General features: G+C 44.7%; 1 protein-coding gene across 1 annotated transcript in view; it reads left to right on the top strand.

Annotated features, from left to right (window-relative positions):
* Positions 1-15,000, top strand: part of rims4 (regulating synaptic membrane exocytosis 4) — a 47,282-nt gene that overhangs the window by 15,212 nt on the left and 17,070 nt on the right. Inside the window, exon 2 of the mRNA XM_063216297.1 lies at positions 8,637-8,775. Coding sequence (XP_063072367.1) covers positions 8,637-8,775 — 139 coding nt within the window. The remainder of the gene's footprint in view (positions 1-8,636; positions 8,776-15,000) is intronic.

Below are 15,000 nucleotides of genomic sequence, written 5' to 3'. Positions count from 1 at the left end.
GAACTGAAACGACGGCTGGTTGATGGCCTGGACTAAACAGGAAATTGATTACCCCTATTTGGAATCAATATAGCAGCCTTGGCAATAAACATGCCACATTTGACTCTATTAGCGAAGAGGATGCAGGGGCTGCTGGCCACAATTCATTTTGAAGTGGTTAATTGGTTAATTTCGTTTCCATTTAAAGTTGTTAAAATGTCCAGGCAGTATCTGTTGATTGACTGAAAAAAGGGGATAAAAGTTGGGGAGGAATTCAAGTGGAACAGGCCTTTGAGTATCTTCTCATTATCCTTTAAATAAAGATGACTGTAAAACAGGGATGCAATGCATTTATGTAACAGTTCTGCATTACATACAGGTAGCAAAAAGACTGGCTGTCGTTTTTTGCTGTTTGACTTGGTTGAAATTAGCCACTCGTAAATGTTTTTTTTTTTCAGATGACCCTGCTGACCACTGGAAAGGGCGTGACAGATTTAACTGAAATTAGTACAATGAAATAGCCTAGAAATCTTTTCTCCCCTAGTGATGGAAAATTTGCTCCCAGGGCCAGTCTAGTAAAGCGTGGTCACTTTGCGAGGCTGAAAGTCGAAAGTCGACAAGTCCAATCAAATCATGAGGAGCGGGATCGGGGACCAGTGTAGTGACGACAGAATATCATACACATTTTTCTGAGAAACAAACATGGCTGGCTTTCGTGTGACTTCCAACATCTAAGTTTTTGCTTAATTTAAGTCTAAGTGATTATAAATGTTGTGGCTGCCACAAATTGATGTAAAAATGCACCATGAACTTATTTGACTCAAATAGCTCACTCCACTTTGCCATTTTAATCACTCGATGTTTAGCTGGGTGAGCTAATGTTAGCATTTTACAGAACCAGACAGTCATAACAAGTTATTAGTATTAAGGGCAGATTATAGTCCAGCAACAGCGCCAGTTGGTTCTGGTCCCTAATGTTGATGTTATAGATCTGCGCACGAGCTCTCATGTCGTTAGCCACATTTGGCTACATAGCTACAAGGCTACAGTAGTCAGACTGCAGGCATTGTGCCGCGAGTGCTAAACTGATGTATTGTTTGTTTGTTACTTACTAATTCAGTCATTGTAGCTTCATTTATTTACACACACTAGAAAGGAAGCGTTCGTATTTCACAGAATATTGACAGTTTGGCTCTCGTACACGGAAGTAGCGAGACGACCAATCACAGCGCCTTTTCTCTGCGACCTTCGCAACCGTCTGACGTGTAGTCAGGATTTTCTTGAGGCATGCGGCGACGGTTGCAGAGCCTCTGCACGTGGGCCGTGGTCGCGCACAGACGGTTGCACAGGCTCTGCCACCGTCAGCGGCAATTAGTATAAATTGGCCTTTAGACCACTTCTTGTAGCCTACGTGTAGAACGACATCACGGCCGTTACATAAATGTTATTTAGGATCAAAACACACAAGTCATCTCTTGCTGGGTCTGGGCTGGAGGGACAGGGAATCTGAAGCCTGTCAGCTGTGTGTGAATTCGGACGAAAAGTAACAGCTGCCCCGCTAGGTATCTCCTGGAACTATACGCATGAACGGTAGGGGTGTAACAGTATACCAAAATCACGGTTCGGCACGTAGTGTAGCTCGGTTTTGGGGTCAAGGTTCGTACATTTTCGGTACCTGCTACTTTGGGTCGGAGATTTCATCAGTGTAAGAAATAGTACTTTCTCCTCAAGGTTTCACAAAGACCAAGCCTCTACACCTGTTTTTTCTTGCATTCTCTCTCAGGGTTCTGCACGAGCCTCTGCATGTAGTAGCAGCATAATGTAAAAACATGAACAGAGTAGCCTTTTACTCAACCTTTCGGTACTCGGTACAGCACTGTTCGATTCGGTACAGGTCTTTTCGGTACGGTACGTCGGTTCGGTTCGGTATTGTTACACCCCTAATGAACGTCCATCCGGTTACTTTGCTCGTGAATGTGCATTATGCCCCTTTATGGGGGAAAACAAACCGAACATCTCATTAACTTACTGTACATGCTACATCGGCTAGCCTAAATGCACACAGTCCATGCTTCAGCCACGGCTGTTTGGCTATATTATTTGAACAGCCGGCAACACAACACGTTTTTGGCATGTTGAGCATGAACAACGTGAGGTACAGGTCCTTGTCTTTCGTTTATTCTTTCCCAACACCACCAATTGACTTGCATTGGCTTTCCCCCCCAATGTTGCCCCCAAAAAAGGGCGTAACGCACATAACACACGTCACACCGCTCTTGCATATTGCCGTCCACGCCCCGCAGTTTGCCGTGTGGGGAGTTAGTGTGATTGGTTGTATGCACCATCTTATTGCGTGGCGTTGAGTGCAGAGGCAATTTGACAGACAACCGTGTATCCCGCTCACACTGCTACCGAGCATCATCCCTGTAGAGCTTTTTGCTGCAGGGGTTTAGATAGGCTAACAATGAAATGGCAGGCCTGTTGTTGAAATAATTACACTACACTGATTACACTACACTACAATAATTACACTAAACCATTGTCCCTGGTCCAACCACAGCCAAATGAAATAGAAATCACCATTAAAGGATAGCGAAGTTATTAATCATTCTTTCAATATGAAACCACACAGAGACAATTTTTACTAATGACACCAGGGTCAAAGACAACGAATCACAATTTGGATTTTGAATTAAATTTAGAAACCAATCCAAAAAAGAGATTGATTAATATATCAAAAAAAAAATTAATTCATGACTTTTCATATAATCATGAATATCCAAGATTTTGTAATGTCCTGCTCATGGGAGGGAGGCACTGAGGTACCGTACAAGCTATAACCGTTACAGGATATTGAGGGGCGGAGGCTGTGGAAAAAAGGTCTCCTCCTTATTGCGTACATGTCGTCGTCTTTCTGGTATAAATTCAGGACTGTCATGTTGATTAATGTATTCCGCTGGCTGGCGTTAATAGATGGGGCCGCGTACATTTTTATCCATCCTCCAGAGAGCGTAATAATGAGCCCTAGTTGCGGCCTGCACTGGTCTACATACGGTGCCACCGCACCGCACCAGGCTGTGCACCGCACCGCGAGTCGAGTTATCAATCTGGCCCGGCCGGCTCGAGACCCAAGGGGGCCCACTGCACTGCCTGCTACTGCTTATGTGGTAAAAAGAAAATTGCAGTGTTACGTAATTCAACACTTATTTTCTATAGGTATCGGTATTTTCTATTCAATATTTCTAAATATTAAATTGTCACAGCATTTTTTTTCTGTGTACCTCAGTGCATTTCTATTGCTGCCACCACACCACCATACACTTACATTATTATGCAACATCCTTGGAAGATCCTCGTGACAAAAAGCATATACAAACCGTAGACATGCAGGAATGCTGGTGGTGCTTTGAGGAGAGAAGAGAAGAGAAGAGAAGAGAAGAAAAGAAAAGAAAAGAAAAGAAAAGAAAAGAGGGGGAGAGGTGAGGGCAGGAGAGCGTAGGAGAGAAAGAGGAGAGAGAGAGGAGATGAGAGGAGAGGAGAAAGAAGAGGAGAGGAAAGGAAAGGAAAGGAAAGGAAAGGAGAGGAGATAATGAGAGAGGAGAGGTGAGGTGAGGTGAGGAAAGAGGAGGAGAAGAGAGGGGAGGAGAAGGAGACGAGAAGAGAGGAGAGGGGGTTGGCAGGCAGCATTAGACAGGTTGGCTAATTTAGCTGCTTTAAGTGTTGCCTGATGAATGGGACATCACAGCGCTGCTCTCAAGGACGTCCAGGTTATCGTGAAACACCGTACGGGGAGATTGGGGCTCTTTCCTCCTGTTTGGGAGATTGGGGCTCTTTTCTCCTGTTTGGTGGCTGACACTTTTTTAAAAACCACCCTGCCTACATCCTCTGTAAAGACGCTGAAGAAGGCTTAGGCCGAAACGTCTGAAATGTCTGTCTGCCATGCTAACCCAACCCACTAACCCTACATGTAACAGTAGGTCCCATTCCCAGTAGTCACAAGGCAATATTTTTCCTCCCTCTGTTCGAATCTTTGGGGTAGACTTTGGCAGGATGGTGGAGACAGCAGAATGGCTATAGCTGAAGAAAAGCAGTCATTTGATTGGTTATAGCAGTGGTTCTCAAACTTTTCCCATCATGGATGCTTCCGAGCCCCCCCAACCAACAGCAGTACTCGCCTTTCCTATGTTATTCAAATTTATGACAATTTACAATATAACATTGTTGAGGGCTTAAAATGTATTGCTTATTGGAGAGAGGAAATAATTTCCTTGGGGGGAAACAACCCAAAATCGGATGTCACAGGCCCCCCCTGCAATTGCCTCCACGCCCACCCAGGGGGGCTTGCGCCCCATTTTGAGAAACACTGGGTTATAGCATTTCCACTGGCCAAGGCAGTGCAGACTGAGTCAATTGGAACCACAACGTCAATGGTTTGGTCCCACGCACAGCCCTCAGCTAGGTATTTGAATAAGTTATTAATATTTCAGTGTAGTCTGACCTTCCAGGCTAGTAGTTAAGTCTTATCCATGACCCTTACAGCTCTCCATTATGAGGCTACAGGTGACTATTTCATGTGATCATAGTGATAAACAAAAAAAAAAAACATTTCCAAAATGTCAAAATATTATATATAACAAAGAAAAAAATCAACTCCCCCAGGTAATGACACATTTTGGGGAGAAAGGCATGGATTATAATGATCTGGCTCGAAATTGAAATAATTATCCCCTTAATCACGGGCACAGGCTGCACAAGTATTTGTGTGTGTGTGTGTGTGTGTGTGTGTGTGTGTGTGTGTGTGTGTGTGTGTGTGTGTGTGTGTGTGTGTGTGTGTGTGTGTGTGTGTGTGTGTGTGTGTGTGTGTGTGAGAGAGAGAGAGAGAGATAGAGAGAGAGAGAGAGAGAGAGAGAGAGAGAGAGAGAGAGACTCTGGGCTGGTCTCCCATGGCAACTACAGGGCCCTTTTTGAGGCTCTTTTCATGAGACAGGATGTTCTTTTTTCCTCCTCTTGTGTGCTACTCTACGCTATGCCACACCGACATGGCAGTTGGTATGTGTTGGCTTCCCTGATGACAGCAAAGAGCAAATAACCCAGCACATTGTGCAGTGAGCAGTCTAGGTCATCAGTAGTGTGAACAATAATCGATTCGGCGATGCATCACGATGCGGGGCAGGACAACTCAAATAATCGATTTGACAAATGTCATAATATTAATAATATTTTTAATAATATTTTTTCAAGTTTCAATTAATTCCATGGGTAAACTCCATTAAAGCACTTTAAAGCATTGAAATCTTCTGGACTGTTACACACAACAGCTAATAAAATGTTGTTGTTGTATCTGAGTGCTTGTATTGCCTCATGACTGATGAAAAACTTGCCTTGCTTTCAGTATAAATGTAATGCATTGCAATGCATCGTAGAATCTGACTGAATCGATTTGAATCGAATCGCTACCTCCTGAATCGTAATCGAATCGAATTGGAAGGGCATTGCCAATGCACACCGCAAGTCATCAGCTCCCTATATTCAGGATCTAAGATGTAAAAATCACATTTATTTCTACAGTGCTCCAGTCAGTGCCACTTTGCTCACCGGGATATCAGTATATCAGCATAACAATCAGTACTGTGATTGGAAAAGGCCAAGAAAGCTGGAAATTATACAGTGCTGAACATTGTGCACGCTGTGGGTTGTTTCCACACCATGCCGTCATACAGAGAAGTTAGACATGCTGGAGTCCGGGAGTAATCACAGAAAAATGTATGATGAATATCATGTGGTATTATACGAGGTCTACTACATGTCCACTACCCTGTGTCGTGCACCAGTCATAACAATGTCAAGACACATATCAGGAACACATTACTGATGTGTATGACTGATGTGACGTAATGTGTCTTTCGACTTTGGGAATGTGAAGTTGATGTCATGACATTTCAAAAACTGACTGACACGTTACGCTATGCTAAAATGTAGTGTCTCAAAAAACACTCATCTCTGCTGCTGAGAACTAGCCGTTACACCCTTCAGTTGTTCAGAGGAAGAAAAGTGCAGAAAACAGGTTGCCTGTCGCATAATGTTGTGTGGGACGCACAGCGGCGTGGAACAGAGGGGGAAAACCCTGACTCATTCTTAGGGCCCAGACCACTTGGGGGGCCCACCGGGGGCCCTCCAATGGAAAATATTTTTCTTCTTTCATTTTTTTAAACATTATTTTAAAAATAATGTCAATACATGTTGGTAATTTATGTAATTCCAAGGTTCTCTGGATATACATCTGTTGAACTGGATATACTAGCCTGCAAATCGGCTATATTCTATATCAGACACCCCCATTATCACGCATTGGTTTAGTCCGCCCTCTCGCGGACTTTTGATTGTACAATATGCGGAATCAACACTCACTCACGTCATTATTATTAGGCATTAAACGCAGCAGCCGGTTAGCAATGAAAGACTTCTAAAACACCAGGCTTTCACAAAAAGAATAGAAAGGCAAGAGAGACAGGGGAAACAAAATGAAGGAAAGCAACTGCAGCTGATTTATTGCAAGAAAGGTGAGCCCAAATGTCAAAATTGCAGCCTACAAAGTAGGATACCTAACTATCCCATTCCCATTCCGTGTGGCCTTCTGTGATAGCCGATGTCAAATGAAAAAAATAATCTCATTTTGTTGGCTATCATTGTGAACCCATATTTGTCTTTGATAGGCCTATATTCATAACAAGTGTCCCAAAAGACCAACATGGGTCGATGTTGGTTCAAATATCCAAATGATAGCAAAGCCTATTTGTAAAATGAATCCCACTCAATTTCAGAAAATGTCACGAACGTGAAGATGCCCCCTGTCGCAGCAGGTGCAAATGGTGTGAACTTGAGAGAAGGTGAGCCTATTTTAGCTAATATCCTAGTCTTGAAGAAAAGCGGTTTCTCAACCGGGTGCAATGCTGCCCGCCCTGGTCATCAAATTTGCAGATTGATTCTGTCGATATTAGTCGACGTCATATTCATCAGTTGCCAATGTCAAGGTGGCGGTGCGAACAGCTGTCAGTCTTGAACCTTCATTCTGCTTTTATTTTGCGGTCTCAAAGCTCTGGTTACTTGACCATGTCTCTGACCATCTGACAACGCCCGTTATAGCTGAAGTGTGGTAAAATAATGACGAGATTTTGACGGGGCACCAGTCTGCGTTTTGAATGTTGCTGACGCCATTCTAATCTGGAGGGTTGTTTAGGTTGGGGTGTGTGTAGGGGGGCCCATGGAAGAGGTTGTTCCTAGGGCCCCAAATTTGGTGCTACGCCCCTGGGGACGCACACGTAGATTGGACATAATTTGTCAAGTGGAACATCAGGACACTTCAAGGCAGAAGGGAAAAAAAATCATTTCAGACAACAGCAACAGGCCTTAACCATGCAGAACCTCTTATCTTGCTTGTCAGTTGATTGTTTCAGCTCTTTTAATTATTTAATTGTTCTACTTGGAATCATTTGGTGTCTTATTTGTACCAAAGGATGGAACCTTTTTAGGTTCCATAAAGAACCCTTTTTTCTAAGGGTGTAGAGTGAGAAGCTCTCCAGTGCATTCTCCTTTATCTATAAATCCTCCCTTTCTTGGTAAAATGGTCGGCTAAACCACTGTCATTTTTTTTTATGGAGCAATAAATCCATTCTGTCCAGCGCAGTGTGATGCTGGCCTTTTGACCGGCAGGATTTAAGTCGTTATCCTGACTTGACATGGAATTAAGCAGTGAGAATGATTTCTTCGACTGGAAAAGCTCAATTTGCTTTGCAATATTCATCAGGAAGCACAGTGACATGGAGATGCAGACGCCAGGCATCAGTGCAAGAGCATGAAATACTAACTTATGTCTCCCTAATTTAATTTGTTATATTCATGAGTAACCTGGCTGCATTGCTATTATGTGAAGTGAAAGTGAAGTGAAAGCCCAACTGGGGATCTCCAAACTCCCTGTGACACAGCACTCAAGTGCACACTGCACACTGCACACAACAAAATTGCATTTATGCCTCATCCGAGCAAAGGGGGCAGCCCCCCCAATGGCACCCCAAGGTGACAGGATTAGGAGACGTTGAGATGACAGGATGCAATGTCATGGCCATCTGCAGAGGGAGCTCATCTCATCTTCTCCTCATTGTCAGGAATATCCTGAATGAGGAGCAGTGTTGCCAGATGTGTCTGACCAAATCCCGCCCAAAAGATTCTTAAAAAACGCCAAAATGCGCTAAATTCAGCCCAAATTCAACAAATTACATTGACTTCTATGGGCCCAAAATGGCTTTAAAAAAAAAACGCCAAATGACCAATTTTTCCCGTTTTTACCCACAGACGCTCGTCCCAAGTAGCCCAATTGGGCGGGTACCCGGCCAATCTGGCAACACTGATGAGGAGGAACATGCACAACACATTATATGCAGTATGTCTCATTGACACATGAGTGTGTGTACATGCACGGACATGTTTTGGGTGAAATCACATTCTGTACAACATGATCAGACTGTGATCTTATTCTTCTCCCTTCCTCCCTCTCTCTCTCTCTCTCTCTCTCTCTCTCTGTATGTTTGTGTGTGTGTGTGTGTGTATGTGCGTGCGTGTGTGTGTGTGTTTGTGTGTGTGTGTGCTTTTGTCTGCCACAGATGAGAACGCTCGGAAGCTAAAGGGCATCCAGCGCAGTACAGAGACGGGGCTGGCGGTGGAGATGCCGAGTCGCACGGTGCGGCAGGCCAGCCACGAGTCCATCGAGGACAGCATGAACAGCTACGGATCACAGGGGAAGTGAGTACAGCACAGCACACTTCTTCAAAATAAAAGTTTAGTTTTGGGACAGCATGAACAGCTACGGATCACAGGGGAAGTGAGTAAAGCACAGTTGACTTTTAATCAAAATAAATAGTTTAGTTTTGGGAACTTTTTGGAGCCTTTAATGGAATGGAGATGAAAATGAGGATGGTGACATGAGAGATGCAGGGAAGGATGAGGAAATGACCTCCACATCAAACCTGGGTCCGTATTGTACCTGGGTCCACATCAAACCTGGGTACGCATTGTACCTGGTGTACCTTGTGTGGTGTGTGTGTGTGGCTGTGTGGCTTTGTTTGTTTGTGTGTGTGTGTGTGTGGTGTGTGTGTGTGGCTGTGTGTCTTTGTTTGTGTGTGTGTGTGTGTGTGTGTGCGCGTGTGTGTGTGTGTGTGTGTGTGTGTGTGTGTGTGTCTGTCTGTCTGTCTGTCTGTCTGTCTGTCTGTCTGTCTGTCTGTCTGTGCATGCGTGCTTGAGTGCATGTGTGTATGTGGCCTGGGTTGTTGTGTGGTGTGCAGACCATCTCTTGTGAAATACTTTCTCAGATTCCGCATTCTGTTGTTGTAGTTGGACGAATGTTATTGAGAGCTAGGGATGCAAATTATCGATTAATTCATTAATCGTTAGTTGATTGCCTTATCGATCGACTTACAGTTAATTGATAAGTGGCGTTTTCCCCCCGAAATCTCAATGTTTCTCGGAAAAAAAACTACGAAATCTAAAAATTGAAATGCAAAATTGAGATAAAATACAAAATTCAAACTAATTCTATTTAAGTTCTTTAAGGCAATTCAAATATTTCCACTATTCACACCCCTCCTCACACACATTCTTCACATGCCCATTTCACCTGGATGTCTTGTCATTTGAATCGGTGATTAATTGTGATTAATGTTTTTTAATCGATTAATGCATTGATCGATTAATCGTTTGCATCTCTATTGAGAGCTGATATGTTTGTGTCTAGCTTCAGTTATGTGGGCCTCCACAATATCCCCCATTGCTATTCCAGTCTTCTTTTATCAGGCTTTTAAGCGTCCAAATTTTTTATTTACTTTATTAATCAAGCGCTCAGATCAAAACAATAACATTTTCTTATCCTGGCTAATAAATACAAAGGGATACATAAGGAACACAAACAGTCATTCACAAGGTAGTCTGTCAAAATAACACCACGTGTTGCATGGATACACACACCTCACACTAACTTTGTTTGATGTTTCTGAGGATAACACCATAACTCACGGATGCTGTTTTGAAAAGACTAGTCTTCTGTGATGAAAAAGAACCCTTGATGCTTGTGGAAAACACACTTTTTGGTGTAAAGATTTGTAGCAGCACAGAGGCCACAAAGATTAAACAAACAAAAGATTAGAAAAAGATAAAAACAACATTGCATTGTGCAATCTGGCTAGATATCACGCACTGGATTTGAGCACTGGACTTGAATGGTCTGTTTTTAATACAGATGGGAGATTTTTAGAAGCACATGCAATGGCCTACAGCAGAAACAAATGGCCTGCTGTGACAACCACATGTTATATCACCCTGAAACGAGGGCTGGATTAACACACAGGCTAGATACTGTATGGCTGCAGCCTAGGGGGGCCCCACCTGCCAGGGGCCCACACAGGCTAGATATGGCTGCAGCCTGGGGCCCCCACCTGCCAGGGGACCCCACAGGCTAGATATGGCTGCAGCCTGGGGCCCCTACCTGCCAGGAGGCCCCCACCACAGGCTAGATACGGCTGCAGCCTGGTGCCCCCACCTGCCAGGGGCCCCCACAGGCTAGATATGGCTGCAGTGGCTATATTTCAATATCTCCATATCTCTGTATCTATCTCTAAATAGAGATCATCTTTTACACTGCGGTGTAGCTGCAACTTTTATATTTTTTGGTTCAATTTTGTAAGTTCTCCTGTTCAGGTTGCTTTGTATGACTGAGAGATCCTCTTCAGACAGCCTCTGGTGCTGCATGAGGTAATGGAGTAGTCTCCAGTAGCCCCCTGCACCCATCCAACCCCTACACACACACACACACGCTTGCACACACACGCACTCGCGCGTGCACACACACACACACACAGACATGTACAGGCACGCACACGCACACACACACACACACACGCACATGCACACACACGCGCGCACACACACACGCACACGCGCACACACACGCACGCACACGCACACACACACACACACACACACACAGACACACACACACACACACACAGACACACATAGCCACTGGCGTCCCTGGGCCGGCTAGTGGGCAGAGCACTCAGCACACAGGATCAGATGCACAGAGGGAGTTACAAACAAACAAACAAGTAAATAAATAAATAAGCAAGTTAGTTTTGCCATGCATAGAACACAGAAGCGTTACGTAACACCTGCAGCCATTATGCAGCGGCAAAAATGACATCAGCACACAGAGAGAAATCGACCTCATTGAAGCTGGATTATGGTGGGTGGGGATTACACTTTTGGCTCGGGATACAGTACGTAATTTACCATATTATGCCGGGAGCTCTCTGATCTGCTGGACAGCTTTCATAACAAAGCAGCACATGTCAGCGCATGGGCTGCAATCACTTTCAAATCATCCGGTTTAGCTCAATTGCCATCCTCCTGCCCTAACCTACTGTACACCACTCCATGCCATCCTCCTGCCCTAACCTACACCACTCCATGCCATCCTCCTGCCCTAACCTACACCAATTACCATCCTCCTGCCCTAACCTACACCAATTACCATGTTCCTGCCCTAACCTACACCAATTACCATCCTCCGGCCCTCATGCTACCTTACTCTGTCTGCCCTAACCTACACCAATTACCATCCTCCTGCCCTAACCTACACCACCCGGTGTAGCTCAATTGTCATCCTCCTGCCCTCACCTACACCACTCCATGCTACCTTACTCTGTCTGCCCTAACCTACACCAATTACCATCCTCCTGCCCTAACCTACACCACCCGGTTTAGCTCAATTGCCATCCTCCTGTCCTAACCTACACCAATTACCATCCTCCTGCCCTAACCTACACCAATTACCATCCTCCTGCCCTAACCTACACCAATTACCATCCTCCTGTCCTAACCTACACCAATTACCATCCTCCTGCCCTAACCTACACTGAATACCATCCTCCTGTCCTCACCTACACCAATTACCATCCTCCTGCCCTAACCTACACCACTCCATGCTACCTAACTCTGTCTGCTCCACCTATTTTATTTCCTCGTAGCCTCATGATGTGCGCCATTCCACCAGTGGAACACTGTAGTAGTCACTCAAAAGTTAGCAACCATAGTACTACACAACTACGATAGCGCAGGGTGTTACCGGCTATACACTTCTATCCTGCCCCTCCCCGACCTGACCTCAGTCCTATTCTCTCAGCCTTTTTTTTCTTTACCTTGTCTTGTCTTGTCTTGTCTGGTCTTGTCTTGTCTTGTCTTGTCACTTGTCCATCATGTCTGTCCTTATCCTAACTTACCTTTTCCCATTCAGTGCTATCCTCTCCTGTCCTGTCCTGTCCTGTCCTGTCCTCTGCTCTGCTCTCCTCTCCTCTCTTCTCCTCTCCTTTATCTCCTCTCCTCTCCTCTCCTATCCTATACATATTACATTACATTACATTTACATTACATTGCATTTGGCAGACGCTTTAAAACCAAAGCGACCTTCAAAAGAGGACATGATCATAGCCAACATCACTAGCAGATACAAAGTGCACAGGAGATAAACAGAATAACAAGTGCAGAGGCAAAGACGGGTTAGTTTTGTTTTTTTTTGTAGTAAAGTAGAGTACACACACACACCCACACACACACCTACACATCATGTCAAGAGTCTGGCCTGGGGCTAGGGCAGCTCAGACATTAGTCTAGTAGGTCTAGATAGTCACAAAAGAGGAGAGTCTTTACTTGCTTCTTGATGGCTGCAAGAGATGTGCTTAGTCTTGTTGCCTACTCTACATATTATATTGCACGTAGCTGACGTTTTCATTTATTCAAAGCCACTTACAGTTATTCTTTTTCAGGTTATTGGTTACAGTCACTGGAAGAGTGTGGGGTTAGGTGCCTTGCTCAAGGGCACTTCAGCACTTCAGGGCGGAGATGTAGGGAGAGGTCAGGGGGGATTCGAACCTGTAACCCCTAGATTGTAAGACCAACTCTCTAACCACTAGGCCACGGCTGCCCCCATATGTCCTGCTCTCCTCCTTCCTGTTCCTCCTTATCCTTTTGTAGGGTTTTGTATTGGCTTTGTTTGTCCATGTGTAGATGTGTGGAGGGAGGTGTCTCCAAGTTGATATCATGCCGCTCTGTGCACATCTGTGTTTGTGTTATGCCGCCGTGCTTTAAAACCTTTGCCACTGAAAAGCACAGACAGGGAAAAGGGGTCACGCGGAGATTATCATTATAGTCGCATAAATAATCTCTTTTTATAGTTTCCGACCAACTATAGGATTGTGCTCCACTTTTTATGCCATTATTAATGTTGTTTATATAAACCATAGTGTATCTGGGTTATGTTTAATCTCTCTCAGACACAAGTATGTGACATCCAAAACATCCCATAATAGATCCGCATAGCATACTCCTTGAGGTTTCAGGTGGAATGTGATGTGTGACACAAAGAACATCTCCCTGCGCTACAGAAATAGAGCACATTCCGGGTAGCTCTGTCTCTGGAATTTCTCCTCTGGTTTTGTTTTGTGTTGTTTTTTTCCCTCTAAAACAGGGGTTCTCAACCTTTTCCAACTTGGGGCCCACCTGAAATTTTCAAAAAATGTCCACGCTCCACCTCATTAAACTCAAACAGATAGTCAACAGTAACACTCAAAACTATTATTTTGATTTTTAGAAAATGCTTTCGAGGCCCACTTGGAATGCATTCAGGGTCCACCAGTGGGCCCCGGCCCACAGTTTGAGAATCACTGCTCTAAAAGAATCAGACCTTGTCACCGTGGTGATAATGAGGCAAGCTGATTACATGCAAATGTTTGTTTTAATCAGGAAGACGCCATGGCATGCACCCTTAGTATTTGAGTCTTGCAGAACATGATGATGCTCATTAGGGCTGGGCGGTATACTGTACCGTTAAAAAAGCGTGATAACGGTTTTCACCTACACAAGGTTCACTTTTTGATGAGAGAAGGTTTTTTTTTTTGTTTTTATTCCAAAAAAGTGATTAAAATAGAAATGGAGATTAAAATAGAAATGGATATTAATTAAAATTCAGGATTTTATCTCTTAATGTCAGCCTTTTCTTCAGAAACATTGAGATGTGGGGGAAAATCGCCGCTTATGAAAAAAAAATCGTGCAGAGAACCGTGATATTAATTTTCATCAAGAAAACCGTGATACACATTTTTTCCAGAACCGCCCAGCCCTAATGCTCACCAATCACCGTCTGAATGCCGCCAGGGAAGCTGACAAGGGGGAGGTGAAAGGGGTCAGTTGTCCCAGGCCCAGGGAGAGGGGGGGGGGGGGGGGGGGGGGCAGTTGTCCCAGGCCCAGAGAGAGGAGAGGGGGGAAGGGGGAGGGCGGTGACCCAGAATTGGGTCCTCATTATATTGCATATATTGGTTAAGGGAGGGGGCTAGGTTTGGCAACTGTCAATGAAAAAATACGGGACGCTTCATCGTGGCGGGGGTCTGGGGGTAGTCCCCCAGAAAATGTAGCATTTCTTAGATGTGAACGTCCTGCATTTTAACGTCCCGTGTCCCGTTTCAGTTCAATACAGAACCCGTACTTTTATCTCTAAATACAGGACGATTTCGTATTTCAAGGGACGGTTGGCAACCCTAGAGGGGGGCCCTTTTAAATGTCTTTGCCCAGAGGCCAGCCAAGGCTATCAGTCAGCCACGCTGAATGTAATGCCGTTGGTCGTTAGTTACTGTGGGTGTGTAGTGTACAGCGTGACACATGGCAATGTTATTGGGGACAAACATCCACCTGTCTGTTCTGTCCTTCTGTCTGGTGTAATAAAGCTAATCGGCGTCTCGTCCCCAGACCATGCAGCTAAATGTTCCTGCTGGCAGGGGGACACACAGACAGGATAAGCCTGTGTGTGTGTGTGTGTGTGTGTGTGTGTGTGTGTGTGTGTGTGTGTGTGTGTGTGTGTGTGTGTGTGTGTGTGTGTGTGTGTGTGTGTGTGTGTGTGTGTGAGAGAGAGAGAGAGAGAGAGAGAGA

This window comes from Engraulis encrasicolus, chromosome 14, assembly GCF_034702125.1.
Source record: "Engraulis encrasicolus isolate BLACKSEA-1 chromosome 14, IST_EnEncr_1.0, whole genome shotgun sequence".
In the NCBI taxonomy this organism is placed as follows: domain Eukaryota; kingdom Metazoa; phylum Chordata; class Actinopteri; order Clupeiformes; family Engraulidae; genus Engraulis; species Engraulis encrasicolus.
Note: the sequence above shows the minus strand (reverse complement) of the source record. Positions and strands in the feature narration are given on the sequence as shown.